The 18,019-nt window shown below is 39.6% G+C and overlaps 1 protein-coding gene across 2 annotated transcripts; it reads left to right on the top strand.

Annotated features, from left to right (window-relative positions):
* The first annotated feature begins 51 nt into the window (after nucleotides 1-51).
* On the top strand, nucleotides 52-15,264 carry DYNLT2 (dynein light chain Tctex-type 2). 2 transcript variants are annotated; one of them, XM_081044423.1, is made up of 4 exons: nucleotides 83-242; nucleotides 8,975-9,181; nucleotides 11,662-11,820; nucleotides 13,896-15,257. In XM_081044423.1, exons 1-4 carry the CDS (start codon nucleotides 135-137, stop codon nucleotides 14,004-14,006), a joined length of 585 nt encoding a protein of 194 aa, XP_080900549.1. In that variant the 5' UTR covers nucleotides 83-134; the 3' UTR covers nucleotides 14,007-15,257. The 2 variants fall into 2 exon arrangements, with proteins under 2 accessions (XP_080900548.1, XP_080900549.1); XM_081044422.1 differs by lacking the exon at nucleotides 11,662-11,820 and having other exon boundaries at nucleotides 52-242; nucleotides 13,896-15,264.
* Nucleotides 15,265-18,019: the final 2,755 nt, after the last annotated feature.

Raw genomic sequence — 18,019 nt, forward strand, 5'->3', positions numbered from 1 at the left:
CCCCGTCCGGCCCCGCCCCGGCAGTGCTCACGACTGGCGCTGCGCAGGCGCGAGACTTGCGCTCTCGCGGGAGGCGGCACAGGCGTTTGGGGCTCAGGGAGGCGGGGCGCTCGGCCTCTCGGAAAGAGGGCGGCATGGAGAAGCGGGGCCGAGGCGGGAACCTGCCCGTGAACCAGACCCTCCAGGTGGCCCCCGTGACGCCTCGCAAGGAGAGGAGGCCTAGCATGTTCGAGAAGGAGGCAGTGAGTGCGGGGGCGGGGCTCTCCTTGCCAAGCCCCTCCCCCTGGCGGGGAGGCGGGGCGTGTGTCCTGCGACTCCGAGGCCTCGGCTGGGTGCGCGGCGCCTGGGCCCCGGGCCGCCGCCGTTTTGGTCGTTGGGGCGGTGGAGCTCTCCCACGCTAGCCGGTAGAAAGAGCTCTTACGAGATCATCCTCGGGCCTCTCTGCACGTCCTCAGCTTGCAGGTGCCCTAAGAGTAACGGAAGAGGAGCATGGCTCTCCACAGACGCACGTAATTGTAGTGTATTAGATACCGTCATGCAAACCAGGGGCACTTCTTCCAGCCACAGATGAGAGTGGGTATCTGATATGCCACGCAGAACAAAGACGTTTTCAGTTTTTAAAAACGGCAGCACACGCAGTATTTGAAGAATATAGGAGAAAAAAGTGAAGTTACAATATGTCCATTAACTTACTGTCTGAAATTAATGGCAAAGGTCATTCAATTGTACTGGAGGTGTAACACCGGGATTTCTGTATGACTAGTCTGAAAACCACTATTGTAATCCAGACTCCATCTTTATTACTGACACTTTAACAGAAAAAAAAATAATTTTTCCAAGGATGCAAAACTAATGAAAGAGCTGAGACTAGAAACGGTGTTCTGGTCCACTTGCTTGTAATGGTTTTTATTCGTACCTACTTCATGGAACCCATACTTGATAGAATGAAGAAGACATAGCAAGCAAAACACTAACTTTGAAAATCCCGAAACATTTCATACAAAAAGAATCCTCAGAATAGTCATGGCAATATTTCAGGCTCCAGTGATAGCCCTGTGGTGTCTTATGTTTTACAGAGGAAAGAAAAGGCAGAGCAAGGCTAGAAACTTGACTCTGTGGGACTTTAAATTTCTTGCTGCCAGAAGCTGTTGTATTGTCTGGCAATAAGTCTGAGTAACAGATAGCTCACCTGCAGTAAAAAAAAAAAATGTCTGTACTTGGAGGCAGACAGAGGTGCCTTTTATAAACTTACTGCCTACTAAAGATCTGAAGTGGTCTTGGAAAAGGAGTACAGCTGAATTCAAAAGGAGGACATGCATACCTGCACTTGGTATGTACGTAGCCAAAAATCTGGGAAGACGGGACTATGGATCAAGGCAGTTCTTGCTTATTTGAAATGGACGTGATCGATCATAGCTGTTTTTAAAATCTAGATCCTAGAAGAAAGAACTTTGAATAGACCAATAAATAATTGGGAAGAGACTGAGGAGATACCACAAATGCTCAATAAATGTTCCTGAGGACAATGAGTGCACTGATGAGTCATTTCTAACGTTTGGTGAGCTGATAATTCCCTTGTTCCTGAGCATAGGAAAAATTAGGACACACAACTTAACAGAAGCATCTTTTGATTTTTATCTCTTGCATCTATTTTTTTCTAGTAGTAGCACCTCAGTTTTCCTTTGTAGAATTAACTAATCCTCTCCTGGATAGAGTCACTGATCCTCTACTGTCAGTCACTTCTCTTTGTGGTGAAGATGAGACCAAAACTAGAGTAATTATTCCTGGAATAATGCAAGAAAATGGTTGAGGTTAATTCCAAATGAGGATAGTGTACTGAAGAGCCTCGTGTGTCTAGTCCTTTAGCCTTCTCTTCCATTCTGTGGAATATCTTTCCAGTTAATTACATTTTTGTTTAACAAGAAGTCAGTTTCTATTGCTTTCAACCAATGATCCCAAAACCTAAATGAGATTACCAAAACTTGATTAGTTTCACTTGTATACATTCATTTGAAAATCATAAATACTACCAAGTGGCATTTAGAAATACATTAATGTAGTGACATCTCATGACCAAGCTCAGTTTGTTCAAGTTTGTAATTAGGCTCAATGGAAGGAAATGCCATATCAATGGGTTAAATAATTAAACTCAGACTGTAGAAGAAGCAAAAAAGTTGGATCATATTTAAAATCTATTCCTAAGTTTTAGAAGTGATTACAAAGATTCTTCCTTAAAGAGAATACTAAATTAGGCCAACATTTTCTATGAGGAAGACAATGGTAGAGGTGTGAGTTGTTAGCAATTTTAAAACCATGCATGCATGCCCTATCCCCAAGGGAATCGTTCCAATTGGGAGCCGCTGTTAATGATACAGTGTAGTTTTATCCCTTAAGTATGTTGTAGGGGAAAAGAAGATGGCAGTTACCCTAGAGAGAAGCGTTCTCAATAATTAAAAAAATAATAACGGTTTTGTTTTTAAGTGGTTTAGGGAGCTAATAATGCCTCTCTTCCCCAGCTAAAACAAAGCAGTCTGACAGATGGTTGAAATAAGAGATTTGTTTCTGATGAAGGACTTCTACTAGAAGCCAACATGGAATAACAAACTCCTATGAGAAACTATGGAAAATAACATAAAATGTATGAAGCAGTCATTTCCATTGGTTGGATGAAAGGCAAGACAGGAGAGTGATCTCTGAGGGAAAAAAATGGCAAATGTGAACCCCAAGATTCCCTCTAACTTACCGAGGGATCCCAGCCCACATCTTATGGAGAGGTCTCCCTTAGTGGAGAAGCATTAGAGAGCCAGGGTAAGTCAAGGTGGCATGAGTCTGCAGAGCACAGTATTCAGAGACAGCTGTACAAATAGTTCCAGATGTCTGCAGAGGATTTGCCTCATTTCCTGCATACTACAGCAGTGCATCTGGCAAGGAAACCACCTGTGGCCACAAAAAGAATTACCCCAAAGGAGCAAAAAAAGAAAACCCTTGATTCACACAAACTCATAATACCAGCATGGGCCAGGGAGCTGTGTCCTACACAACTAGACTAAGAAACAATGGCTTGAACTGGAGTGGGGCGGAGGAAAGATGGAAGAAGGGGAGGAAAAAAAATATTTTGAGTACCCAAGTGAAGAGAGGAGAGGGGAAAGACAAAAAATATTTGAAGAATTAATGGATAATAAATTTCCAAATTTGATGAAAACTATAAACCTACTATAAATTCAAGAAGCCCAATGAACTTCAAGCAAAAGAAAATTATGCTGAGGCATTTAATAAACTTACTTAAAATCAGTGATTAAAAATTAAAACTAAAAAAAAAAAATTAAAACTAGAAGAAAAGCTTTTAAGTACAGAGGAACAAAGATGAAATGACAGCAGACTTCACATCAGAAAAAAATGCAAGCCAGAAAATTGAGGCATCATATTTACATTTCTGGAAGATAATTTAAAGTATATTTAGAGGTGAAAAAACTACCAGCCTAGAATTCTACACCCAGTGAAAATACCTTTCAAAAACAAAGACAAACGAATGAGTTTTTCACACATGACATCTAAAAGAATTCAGCAGACCTATGAGAAATGTCCTTCAAACAAACGGAATATGACATAAGATATAAATCTAGACAAAGGAATAGAAAGCACTACGACTGATAAGTATGTTGATAAATGTATGGATTCTCCTTATTTTTTAATTTATTTAAAGATAGTTGATTAAATCCAAAGTAATGGCATATTGTTGGGTTTATAGCACAAAAGCCAGAGAAGTGGGAGAAGAAGGGGAGGAAGTATATTGTTGTAAAGCTCTTATGCTATATGTGAAGTGGTATAATATGATTTGAAGGTAGACTGTGGTAAGTTAAAGGTATATACTATTGTGTTTCCCTGAACGTAAGACCTTGCCATACAGTCAGCTCTACTGCGTCTTTTGGAGCAAAAATTAATATAAGACCCTGTATTATATTATATTATATTGTATATTATATTATACCCAGACTTATATTAATTTTTGCTCTAAAAGACACATTGGGGCTGATTGTCCAGCTAGGTTTCATTTTCGGGGAAACACAGTATAAGCCCTAAAGCCACCACAGGAAATGAATAAAGCTCATCGGTTAACAAATGACATAAAATGGAATCATTAAAAATACTTAATTCAAAAGAAAGCATAAAACGTACACGGAATAAAGAACAGATGGCACAAATAGGAAACAAAAAAAGATTTTAAAAAAGTAATGTCAACCACATTAAATGCAAATGTTATAAATATCCCAGTTAAAATTCAGAGATTATTGGATTGGTTATAAAAGCAAGATGAAACTATGTATTGTTTATAAGAAACACACTTTAAAGGCACAAGTAGGTAAAAATGAAAAGGATGAAAAAAGATATACTATGTGAACACTAATCATAAGAAAGCTGGAGTGCCTGTATTAATATTTCTAATACTCTGAGAGATAAAAAGAGGGTCATTTTATAGTGTTAATAGATCAATTCATCAGAAAGCCATAACAATCCTAAATGTTTATGCACGTAAAATCAGAGCTTTGAAATACAGAAAGCAAAAGTTCATATGTGAGGTGTGATCAAAAGACACGGTGTTTAAATTTTAAAAATTTGTTAACAGTAAAAGACACATTGCCATTAATCCTCCTCAAAATACTCCCCTTCACTTTGAACACACTTATCCCATCGTTCTTGCCACTTTTTGAAGCATTTTTGGAAGTCCTCTTTCGTGAGTGTCTTTACTTCGTCCTTTATCATGACAATGCTCCATGTCACACATCGCTTCCAGTATACGGTAATTTCTGTCAACTGAAAACATTATGGTGTGTCCTCATTCACCTTATTCACTGGATTTGGCACCGTGTGACTTCTGGCTCTTCCCCAAAGACAAAATGACCATGAAAGGAAAACATTTTGAATTGATTCAGGACATCGAGGCAGCCACGACAGTGCAACTAAAGACACTCAAAAAAGAGGACTTCCAGAACTGCTTCACAAAGTGGCAAGAACCATGGGATGAGTGTGTTCAAAGTGAGGAAGAGTATTTTGAGGGGGATTAATGTCAATGTGTCTTTTACTATAATAAATTTTTTAAATTTAAACATTGTATAGTTTGATCACACCTTATATTTCTTGCTGAAATAGACACCTATAATTACAGTTGTAAATTTCAACACGTCTATCTCTGTCTCACAATAATTAACAGAACAAGCAGACAAAAAGCTAGGATATAAAACACAAACAATACTATAATCCATCTTGAATTGATGGCCTTCTATAGAATACTCCGTGCGACCATAGCCAAATAAATGTTCTTTAGAAGTGCATATGAAACATTGCTAAGACACAACATCTAGGGATATAAGACCAACTTCCAATGACAGACATTTAGATCGTACAAAGTATGTGCTTTTGTCACAGTGGAATAAATTAGAAATCACTATCAGAAAAATATATGGAAAATTGCAGATTGATAACTATATGACACTTCTAAATAACCCATTGGTAAAAGAAGAAAACAGTATTTTAAACTGAATGAAAACGAAAAGTTCAAAAATTTTAGAATGTAGCTAAAGCAATATGTAGGGTAATTTATAGCCCTAAATATCAGGAAGATTTCAAATCATAGACACACCAGGGCCAAGCATGCACAGCAAGATGATTTTCCTCAAGTTTTATGTAAAGAGGCAGAGAGTGACCAACTGGAAGAGAGGGGCCTTAGGAGAAACCAATCCTATTAGCATCTTGATCTTAGACTTCCTGCCTCCAAGATTGTGAGCAAATAAATTTCTGTGGTTTAAGGCATCTGGTGTGTGGTATTTTGACAGCTCTAGCAAACTAATATATAGACACAAATTAACATAGAAATAATAGATACCCTGTATAGCCCCATCAAAGAAAATGAATCCATAGCTTAAAACTGTCCCGTCAAGAAATCAAGCCTAGATGGCTTTTCTGGTGAGTTTCTACCAAATGTGTTCTCAAAATTGAAAAGGAAAGAATTCATCCCAATTCATCCTATGAGGCCAGCATTACCCTGCTATCAAACCTGGAGTAATATTAGGTTGGTGCAAAAGTGATTGCGGTTTTTGCAATTATTTTAAACCACAATTACTTTTGCACCAACATAATAACAAGAAAACATCAATATTCCTCATGAACATAAATGCAAAAATTCTTAAAGCAGATCCAACAATGTATAAGAAACATATATATATACATATACATATATATATATATATATATATATGTATATATATATATATATATATATATTGCACCCAACATAGGCACATCTAAATATTTAAACCAAGTATCAACAGACCTAAAGGGAGGAATAATTAGCAATACAATAATAGTGGGGGATGTCAATACCTGAACTTATATTGATGGATAGATAGATCATCCAGACAATAAGGAAACATTGGTCTCTAATGACACGTTAGATTAGATGGACTTAACATATATAAAGAACATTCCATCCAGAAACAGTAGAATATACATTCAAGTGCACCTGGAACATTCTCCAGGATGGATCCTATATTAAACCACAAAACAAGTCTCAATAAATTTAAGAAAATTGAAATAATATAAAGCACTTTTCATACTACATTGTTACGAAACTAGAAATCTCTTACAAAAAACAAAAATTCATAAATATGTAGAGATTCAAGAACATGCTAGTGAACAACCAATAGGTGAATGAGGAAATTAAAAAACGCTTTGACACAAATGAAAATGGAAATACAACATACCAAAATTTAAGGGATGCAGCAAAAGCAGTCTGAGAGGGAAGTTCAAAGTGATAAATGCCTACTTTAACTCTTGCACTGCATTAACTGATTTCAAGTTTTTTTTTCAAAATGTGTCAGAAATCCACAAAAAACAAAAAGTTGATATTTTGACTATTTCATGCATTTAATAACAATTTGAGCTGCTTTGTATGTAAATGACATTATTTTTATGTATAAAATATTTCCATTGTTATTCATTCTTGAAAAACACAAAAATATAGAAAAATGTACATCTGCTTTCCTAAACTTCCTTTCTGGAAGTTTCCATCCACAGTCAGCAGATGGAAATACTCATTTGGATATATCTGACTGTTGTGGCAAAAGGGTTAGAAAGGAGAAAATCTCAACCCAACTTTATACCATAAGGAACTAGAAGAACAACAACAAATGAAGCCCAAAGTTTGTAGAAGAAAGAAAATAACAAAGATCTGAGTGGAAATGAATGAAATAGACTAAAAAGACAATAGAAAATATCAATGAAACTAAGAACTTGTTCTTTTGAAAGATACACAAAATTGACTATTTACCTAGACTCACCAAGAAAAGAGAGCGCTCAAATAAAATCAGAAATGAAAGAGGAGACATTATAACTGATGACACAGAAATAAAAAGGATCATAAAAGATTACTGTGAACAATCACACACCAACAGTTTGGACAACCTGGAAGAAATGAATAAATTCCTAGAGGCATACAACTTTTTAAGACTGAATCGTGAAGAAATAAAAACTATCTGATAAGACCAACTACTGGTAGGGAGATTGAATAGTAATCAAAAACCTCCCAACAAACAAAAGTTCGTGACCAGATGGCTTCACAGGTGAATTCTACCAAACATTTAAAGAAGAATTGATACCTATCCAAAAATCAGAAGAGAAAGGAACACTTCCAAACTCATTTTACGAGGCCAATATGACCCTGATACCAAAACTAGACAAAGACACCACAAGAAGAGAGAATTAAAGGCTGATATCTCTGATGAATGTAGATGAAAAAAATCCTCAAAAAATATTAGTAAACTAAATTCAACAATTCATCTTTAGAAAAATCATATATCATGATCAAGTAGGATTTACTTGATTTCCAGGTATGCAAGGATGGTTCAGCATCCCAAATCCATCGTTTGGATATACCACCTTAACAAAATGAAGGATAAAAATCATTTGAGTATCTCAATAGATGCAGTAAAAGCATTTGATAAAAGCTTAATATCCATTTACGATAAAATATTTCAGACAAGCGGGCCTCATGTCTGATTTTAGAACACATTGAATTCTTGCTTTGAGCTCTTTGCCCCTCCTATTTCCTGTTCCTTTTAGAATTCCTCCCAAACCTTACTTCAAAGGGGCTTTCTCTGATGGTTCATTTTAAATTAGTCCCTCTCAATGAGTTTCTATCAAGTCATGTGATCTTATTTTGATAGCCATGAGTTTATTAATTTCCCTATGTACTTTGTTGTCTCAGTGCCCACTATGTAGAATGATAACTCCATGAATGCAGTCCTTGATTATAAGTTAATACAGGTAAAACAATTGATTTCTCGTTATTATAATGAAACTCACTACTGTAATCCAGCACCTGGAGCATTGCTCTGGACCATGCGAGGTACTAACTAAACATTTCCTTCAAGACTGCTGAATGTCACACAGCAAATGTTGACTGTCAAAAGCATCGAATGATGTATATGCCAAATCAATACACTTTTGTTATCTTTTCATCTTAAGACTTAGGAATGTCTTACCTGAATATTGTATTATTTATTAGAAGATAAAAATAAAATAATGAAGAATATTATTTTTGTAACCTTAACATAAGAGATTTTCCTTACACACCTGTCTCCTAACCACTCAGTTGCCCAGTCTGGAGGCCACACTTGTTTCTAGTTCTTTTGCATCTTCCATGGACATTCTAAATATATGCATGCAAATTTGTGTATTTGTGTTTCTAGATAGCAAAAAGATTCTAGCTTGCCAGCTGTTTTTTTTTTCTTCTTTTACCAAATCGATAGCAAGGGCTGGGCAGTGAGTCCAGGATTCACCAACTGCATTGTCAAAGAAGTGTGTTGTGTTGAACCTCAAAGTTTTGTGTGTTATCCCAGTCCTGTCGTGCCAGGGTTCTGAGATCTGAAATGTCATTTTACAATTTAAAAAGTCATGTCTTCTCATGTCTGTCTTTCAGTATACACAGATTTTAAGAGACAGACTGAAGGAATCATTTCATGATGTTCAGTATGTAGAGCCTCCATTTGATGATTCGGTTGCTGATATAGGGAAAGAATGGAAGAATGCCCTAGCGAAATTACGGTTTGCGAATTCATACAGAATGGAGCCACTGAAAAAATTCCAAGCTTATTCAGTACAGACTAAAGTCCAGCAGATACTAACGGTAGGTGGATAGATATGTATGACAGCAATATTTTAACTTCAGGGGTTTGAAAATCTATATGCAGATTTATGGCAGTGTAATTACCCTGGTTGATTTTTTATTGCATTTACCTCAGAAAATGTGAAAGTACTTTATAGTCATACTTAATCTTCATATTGATGCTATAAGCTGAATTAAAGGGAACCTTCTTTTATTTCATTCAGCTCTTTTTTTAAAAGATTTTTTTATTGGGGAAGGGGAACAGGACTTTATTGGGGAACCGTGTGTACTTCCAGGACTTTTTCCCAAGTCAAGTTGTTGTCCTTTCAATCTTAGTTGTGGAGGGTGCCATTCAGCTTCAAGTTGTCCTTTCAGTCTTAGTTGTGGAGGGCGCAGCTCAGCTCCAGGTCCAGTTGCCATTGATAGTTGCAGGGGGCGCAGCCCACCATCCCTTGCGGGAGTCGAGGAATCGAACCGGCAACCTTGTGGTTGAGAGGACGCACTTCAACTGAGCCATCCAGGAGCTCACCACAGCTCAGCTCAAGGTGCCGTGTTCAATCTTAGTTGCAGGGGGCTCTGCCCACCATCCCTTGGGGGACTCGAGGATTTGAACCAGCACCTTGTGATTGAGAGCCCACTGACCCATGTGGGAATTGAACCGGCAGCCTTTGGCGTTAGGAGCACGGAGCTCCAACCACCTGAGCCACCGGGCCGGCTCCTCATTGAGCTCTTAATTGTCCATAAATTATTTATCCCTCAGGTTTCATGTTTCTCCCACAATTGGAGGAATGAATAAAAAAGAACATACTGACTATGTATGTATGTGTGAAAATTGGTTTCTGACTATGCTAAAACAGCTAAGGATAGGCAATTCCCAGTCTAGACGTAGGTGGTTTTCTTCTTTAAACAGAATGGAATGTAAAGTTCACTTAAGACAGTTGTTTGAAACTCAGACACATGTTTCCAGGCTAGTTTTAAAAAAGTTTGTTCAATTTAACAAAACTAATGCTGCAATACTAATATTAACACCAATATTATTTATACTAGTTTTGGTATCTAGTCTAGTTTGGGGAAGGCTGTATTGTTCATAGGGAAAGAATTCCCTTCACCATCCATTCTGATAAAGACCAAATTGTGATTTTCATTTTATTATGGAAAGTTTGTTTGAGGGACCACGTTTTCTGAATCCCCTTTTCATCTTTAGTTCTGGGCACAAGGTACCCAGCTGATTTCTGACAACAGATTCCTTTTGTGGTACTGCACCCAGCCTGATGTGAGAGGATGCGTTTTGCTGTGTTTGATGTGTCTCCCTCAGTCCAGCCACACAGACTGAGTTCAGATGTATTGACTATAGTGCGACTGCACGTCGTGTTTACGTAGAGTTTCACTGGGCGCGATGGAGCCTGGGGCAGCTTACTGGACACGGAGGCAGATGGCTAAGCCTCACACAGAGGCTGGAGGTTTCCCATGGGTTCAGGGAACCCTGAACAGAGCTCTAGACACAGAAATAGTGTATATTGATGGCGCTTTTGGGGATCTCCCTCTAGGAAGTTCTCATCATTCATTAAAAAAGAGTGCTTAGGTAGATAAAGCCTGATATGTTAGGCAGATTCAGAGGAGAATGGATATTGCTAAGTGTCCAAAAGATAAGGCCACAGCCAAATGCCTGAGGGGAGTAAATGATTCCAGGCCCAGTTTTAGAAACATTCTAGAAGGGAACCAAAAACCAAAGATGGCAATTCCTTTGCTTTTACTTGCCTATAAAATAGCTGGTGGGAGTCCATTTACTGTCACTACAGCCCAGACATTGGTTAATTTATCATGGGCCCACGTCAATTACTCAAAGGCATGAGCTGTCTGCTCACTAGGCAGCCCAGGTCTGCTGATTTGTAGGACAATAGTGCTGAACGTCCACCCCTAACTGCCCCCACGTGTACATTGGCTCATTAACAGCCATGATGAGAAACTTCTGATTTCCTTGGCATTCTCCTGGAGGCTACAGAAAAAAGCACTCCAGTGGGAAGCCATAGGGATAGTGTAGAAAGAAGCTTTGATTCAAGGAGGCTGAGGAGAGGAACCACAGAATGCACGCCCTGGGCCCGCGGAACCCTGACTTCAGGGAAACGCACATCAGAATCTTAGAATATACATGTTTTAAAAAGATTGATTTCTTCTACCTCAGGATTCTCAGAAGCTTTTTTTTAAAATTCCCCTTGTGTCTTCCTAATAACCGGTTGATAAAGTAATCTGAAAAAGGGAAACTTATAGTTTAAGGGTTGGTAACAAAGAGTAGTTGAACATAATCTAAAAACCGAAATAAATTTTCTTCAAAATTGTTATTGAAATAAATTGGTAAGCATAACATTCATTTAATATTATTTGGTTAGGAATATGTGTATTTTTTTAAAAAGTTATATGTATTTAGACATGCTTTCAACTTGAATTTTTATTTAGAAAATATTTGGTTTGAAAATTAAAATATTTTTCTTAATTTTTTAAAGGAAATTCTGAAAGATGTCAAATATGATGATAAAGTCTTCTCTCATTTGTCACTTGAATTAGCAGACCGCATATTGTTAGCAGTCAAAGAATTTGGGTACTACCGTTATAAGTTCATTATAAAAGTATTATTTATTCAAAAGACTGGTCAGGCAATACACGTAAGTACTGCACTGCTTTAGCATCTTTCTATCGATTAGAGCTGTAAGGTCTCACCTCTCTTAGGACTTACCATTTATTGTGATGTCTCCAAAGTGTTTCAAAACCCTGTGGTACCTCTAGAGTGAAAGGATAATTTTGTTAAACATATGTACTCACCTAGAAATGACATTTTCCTAGTAATAATTTATTAAATTGTATAGATAGCCTGTTCCTTGAGCATGCCAGTTTTGACAATTTAATGGCATTTAATAACTAGTAAATTTATTTTAGTCACTAATGGGTGGTAGGTACTGAGGAAATTACAGAGAATTCTAAGACGTGGACCATGGGTCTCAAAGAGATATTTATTCTAGTCAAGGAAATAAAGCAACCCAGTTTACGAGTTAAAAACAAAACGCTGTGGATGGTATAACAGCCTGGCTTTGGCACCGATCGGCCTAGTTGTCAGCCCTGGCAGCAGCCCTTACTGCTGTGCCTGGGCCTCTTTTTGCATCTGTAAAATGGGGATGATAAAACCTTCTTGTTGGAGTTGTTGTGAGGGCTCAGTGAAGTCGTCAGTATTAAAATCCTTAACATAGTCTCCAGCACAGAGCCCTCAATAAAGATTATTGTTATCGTTACAGGTAAAAATGCAATACCACGAGGCAGTGTAAGTTTCTAGTGAGTTAAGAGTGCGTATGCGGACTTGGGCACAGTCTCAGAGGCTTCAGGGAGGAGGGAAGTGCATATGGAAGGGTGGACAGGAGATGGAATGGGCAGAGGGTTGCTGGCCACATGGCAAGACAGAAGGGCTCCCAGGAGAAGAGAATTACCACCACATACTACATACACACGGGAGTAATGCGAAGCTTCTCCATGGTAATCAGTGCTGCTTCTCTAGAGAAAATTAAGGCAGGATGATGTGATAGGGTGACAGTGTAACTAACAGTGTAACTAACAGTGTAACTAAATGGGATTACTCCTCCCTGGAGACAGGGAGGCCCTGTCTGGATGACAAGAAGAAACCAGCTGTGCCAAAGATCAGGAACAAGAACTCCCAAACAGAGAAAACGTGGAGTGCACAGATGTGGAGGCAGGGACGGACCTGGTGTGCTGGTGATGTCCAGGGTGCTGGGGGGATATTGAGGCAGCGGAGAGTGGTATGATGTGCATCGAGAATATTCTGCATTGCAGCCACCCCAGAGTTTAGCAGCTGAAAACAGTTTGCTTGTCATTCTGTGGCGCAGCGCGGCCTGGACCCACCATTTGCTTTTTCTGCTGGACCCACTGATGTGCTCTTGGCCGTTTGGTGACTCGGGTGAGCCTGGAGGTCCAAGACGGGCCTCGCTCACATATCTGACAGTCGATGCTGGCCATTGGCTGGGGTACTTGGGTTTGCCTGCACATGAGCCATCGCCATCCAGTGGACTCGAGGGGCTTCCTCGCATGGGGGTCTCCTCACAGCACACCAAGAAGGTGAGAGCAGAAGACCTCTTAAGGCCTGGCTTGGAAGTCACACAGTGTCACATTCTTTTGCTTGAAGCAAGTCCCAGTGCCAGCTAATATTCAAGGGGTGGAAAATAGATTCAGCCTCTTGATGAGAAAGACCACAAGTGGCGTGTGGCCATTTTAGATGCACCACAGAAAAACAGACTGTAGTCAGATCATGTATGGCTTCGTAAGCGAGGCACAGGACTCAGGACTTTCTCTAACAGCCATTTCTTCATTTCAATACAAAGTCCTAACAAAGTTCCGGCTGGAAACCTTTGAAGGTGGGCAGAGTGGTTCCCGTGAAGGACTGTAACCCAGCAGAGCGACACTGTGTGCAGAATGACAAGACCCAAGTTGGAGAGGAGCCCCCAGTCCTTCCCGGACACTGGAATGTAGGCTTGGTAGATAACTCCTGGTGCCGTAAAAGAGAAGCCAGACGCAGCAGCATCATAAAGGCTTTTCAGGAAAGGGAAAAATGGACAAAGTCCTTTTTAAATGCAGCTTTCTAAGATACTGAGGCTTCTTTGAAAGAATCAAACTTCTGCAGATTTAAAAATTCTTAGCATGTTCAATCTGAAGCTGATCTTGTAAACATTTCTCGTAGGTTGCCAGCCGATGGATCTGGGATGTTACATGGGACAGCTGGGTTGCAGCTCAACATGAAACAGAAACTTACGTGGCCTTGGCCTTGGTATTTGCTCTGTACTGTGAATAGCTTGTTCGTGTGCTAAGGAATGTTTACTTCTCAACTTTAAAAAAATGCTTGAAATTCATCGGTTTGTGAACTGCACAGTAGTTTTGATTAGCTATATTTTTATCTCAATTGAAGCTTAATTGTATTTTTTAACAACAAATAAAAGCTGGATCTTTATCTTACTAGGTATCATATTTATTAAAACTGTTACCCCATATATATGAAAATATGGATGCTTTAATAGATTATAATATGAGAAAGTGATTTATACTTCTTAGACTTAAGGAAATTATAATTTACTGTAGGAAATTATGATACAACCTTGTAAAGTATCAAATTAAGCAAATGTTAAGATAGATTTTGGAAAACTCCTAAAGGCAGATGTATTTTGAATGGTATGTTAATACATTGTATGCATTCTTTTGAAAGGAATTACCAAGTTTGAAAGAAAAATGTTAAGATATTTAATACTTCCCTAACTGATACCTCCGTCCCTAAGCAAAATGCAGCTAAATGTGTGGTCTTTCTGTTTGCAAGAACCAAAAAACCTAATACAATTGTTTTTTAAAAAGAGGAAAATTGTATTTTCCAGGCATTTGATTGAGGATCCAGTACTTTCTGTCTTCGTCCTCTCCCCACAGACCTCTATGTACGGTTGTTTAATTTGATGGAATTGAATCATGTCCCCATGACTAGACTGGTGGTCATAATTCACTCCCTGGGGTTGGGGTTGGAGCCTGACTTGCCTGAAGTGCACAGACATGTGAAAAGAGTGGGTACAGCTATAAATTGGAGCTCTTCAAGGAAGTGGGGGGCGGGTTTGGGGGAGGCAACCAATAATGTGTGTGACAATCCTTGCGATTTTCATAGTTACGCGGTCATGTGCCGTATGGTGCCGTTTTAGTCAGCGACGGGATGCTTATACGATGGTGGTCCCATAAGGACATAATGGAACGGAAAGATTCCTGTCACGCAGTGACACATGGCCGTCGTCATGTTGTGGCATGACACATTACAGCTGGCCACAGTGTTCAGTAGGGTGACAGGCTGTGCAGGCTTGTAGCTCAGGAAATCAGCTGAACCACACAGCGTGGGCGTGTGGCAGGCTGTACCGTCCAGGTGTGTAGAAGTGCTCTCTGGTGTTTGCACAACAATGAAATTGGCCATGACGCATTTCTCAGAACGTGTCCCCTTCCTGGAGCAGCATGACTGTACAGGTGGACCTCAGAGATGTTCTGGATTCAGTTCCAGGCCACTGCAATAAAGCGAGCCACATACACTTTTGGTTTCCCAGTGTGTATATTAGTTACATTTACTCTATACTGTAGTGCCTTAAGTGTGCAATTGCGTTATGTCCCCAAAACCCAATGTACTTACCTTCATTACAAAATCCTTTATTGCTAAAAATGCTGACCATCATCTGAGCCTTCAGCAAGTCCCAATCTTTTTGCTGGTGGATGGTCAGCCTCGATGTTGATGAAAACGCAGTATCTACGAAACGCAATGAAAAAATTGCAAGAAACGAGCCGTACCTATATCAGAACTTGAAACACCTTGTCTGATCGAACAGGCAGTAACAGTACCCGTGAGCTGAGTGATCTGTAAACAGGAAGGTAGAAGGGAGAGGAAAGCTTTCTCTCTGCTTAATGTGTTATAATGACTCATAATCCAGCACTAACACTGCCATGCTACACAGCACAGACATGGCAGTTGCAGCCCTGAAATCTTCTCAGCAGGAGTTGTCAGTTGTCACCTTGGCCATGGAAAAGAGTCAGTAATAACCAACCTGTGACATATTTCCTGTTAAGCACTGTCCCTTCCTGATGAACTTGTTGGGATTCATTAGTTGTAAAGTATACTGCTTCCTATCTGAACTGACGGCCTTGCAGATGGGGCTGTGTGTAAAGGAGAACTACACCTTCCTTCGCAGGTGAGGCACCTGTGTGAGTTGTTAGGTAATATAATCAAGCACTTATGCCCACCCCTACCGTAGCCCGGAGCATTAAGTGCTAAAATGTTACCTATGATTATTCTCTTTGACAACTCAGAAATACCTTAGTTTTGCTCTCTCTCTTGCCCACATCCCAACCCCATACATATTTAGCTGTGACATTTGTAGACTCTAATTTTTTTGAAGTGCTTCCAAATGAATTTCCGTCACTGTAGAAATTCGAACATCCCCTAATCTGACCCACTGCTTCTCAAAGCCTTTTACTGCAGGCTACTGGACTCCCTTTCTTTACGTGCTTCTAGAATCCTTCCATAGGCCCAGATGCCTTTGTTTCTTACCTCTCCACCTGCCTGACTTTTCTCTGAGGACAGTCCCACTGAAAGCTGCTTTGTCTCTCAGGGCCAGGAGGTAGGTAGGTGGCCCTTCTGACCTTAGAGCATCTAGCAGCTGGCAATTTAAATATCCGGATATTCAGCCCTTCACCTCTGTGTGTCAGCCTGCCTCTAGTCCCTTGGCTTGTTCCTTCTCATCACCTGGAGACTTGATCTACCAGATCACAAGCTTCATCTCTACTCGGCTCTTGCCATCATTCTTTGTCACTTCAATTTCCATGCAGATAATCACCAACAAGGCAGTCCTCGCTTCATGCGCTCTGATAATGCACACATCTAGTACCACAGTCCATTAGTAAAACACCAGTTCCCCAACGCCGTGCTTCGACTTCCAGTCACCATGGTGTATTACCTGTGAGTGATTTAGGAAGGTCCAAACTCTACAGCTAACTCTCTAGTCCACACATCCTTATGTAAATAACGATGGCTTCATGATCCTTTTTCCAAGTCTGTCAGTCATTGGTCATGGCACACCTGGTACTCAGCTCAGTTCACGACACAGCACAGCTTGTGGTTGTGTTGTCTCCTTGCCTCCCAGTGACGTGTGATATTTACAGAAATGGGCCAATAAAAGGGAATTGGCCAGAAAAGACAAAAGTGCATCAAAGAAATAAGTGACGATGCTGGAAATGAAGTTGAATGTGATTAGGACATTTGCAAATGACAACAGCAAAGCCTAGAAAGGATGACCGCTATGCCTGGCTGATGGTACTGTAGGAACCACAGGGAGAAAAGCCAGTGAGGAGAAAAAACAAGGTCAAGTCGTGTCAACATCTTTTAGTTTAAATTGCTCTCAGAACAGAAACCCATGTATGTGGAGAAAGACGTTCCTCTTTGGATAGAAAACTGGAATAAAATAAAATTCCCAGTCTGGCTAGCGAGCACACAGGAGCCAAGTGCTGTAGTTGCCATGTTGAAAGAAAACTCATTACAAAGGGACTGAAAAACCACCTTTTCCTGCCAGTAAAGCTGGTTCTGTCACTTTATAAGTTGACGTGAATTGATTTATGTTGAGCTACCTGGGAAGCTGCTAGCCCCAGTCAGGGTCAGATTAGTGACAGCAAGCAGTTGTGGCGTAAGGATAAAGATGTCCAGAGGAAGAGACATCTTCACTTCACTTTAAAGAAACTCTTGGAGACAATTTACAGCATTGAAAATGCAAAACATAAAATGTTGGAAACTACCCAAACTCAGAAAAAGTATGACAACTTATCAAGATATAGAAAATATAAGTCATAGGATGGACAGAAGGCTAGCACACTTAAAACTACTCTTGGTAAACTGTCTACAAAGAAAATACTAATTCTCAGCGTTTCTCATGTTTAAAATTGCAGTGTGCTAAGTAAATGTAAGTTTCACAATAAAAAACATTCCATATACATTTATAATTGGCAGTAAGGGAGTTTGATGTTTTAACAAAAGTTTTTTTAAAGTCATAGAACAATTGCAATTTTTCTCTTTGATTCTTAAACTCGCTTTGCACGATTGTGGGTTCTGTGGTCATTCTTATCGTCCTGTGCCATCCGCAAAACTGGGACTCTAGCTTCTCAGTTCCTTGACTAACTCACACTCAGTGACCTTGACCTTTAGTTCACCTGGGTTCACCCTGTAGACCTTGTGATCACCAAAGTTGATTTGACCTCTGAACTTGCAATTCCAAGCAGGTTATTCTCATGCAATTATTTCCTGTC

Source organism: Rhinolophus hipposideros, assembly GCF_964194185.1.
Source record: "Rhinolophus hipposideros genome assembly, chromosome: 3".
Classification (NCBI taxonomy): domain Eukaryota; kingdom Metazoa; phylum Chordata; class Mammalia; order Chiroptera; family Rhinolophidae; genus Rhinolophus; species Rhinolophus hipposideros.

Bases quoted from the DNA above. Each gene is read 5' to 3' on its own strand.
- DYNLT2 (XM_081044423.1), top strand. From the start codon at position 135: ATGGAGAAGCGGGGCCGAGGCGGGAACCTGCCCGTGAACCAGACCCTC. The intron at 243-8,974 runs GTGAGTGCGGGG...TCTGTCTTTCAG, and splicing joins GCATGTTCGAGAAGGAGGCA to TATACACAGATTTTAAGAGA. The intron at 11,821-13,895 runs GTAAGTACTGCA...CATTTCTCGTAG, and splicing joins AGACTGGTCAGGCAATACAC to GTTGCCAGCCGATGGATCTG.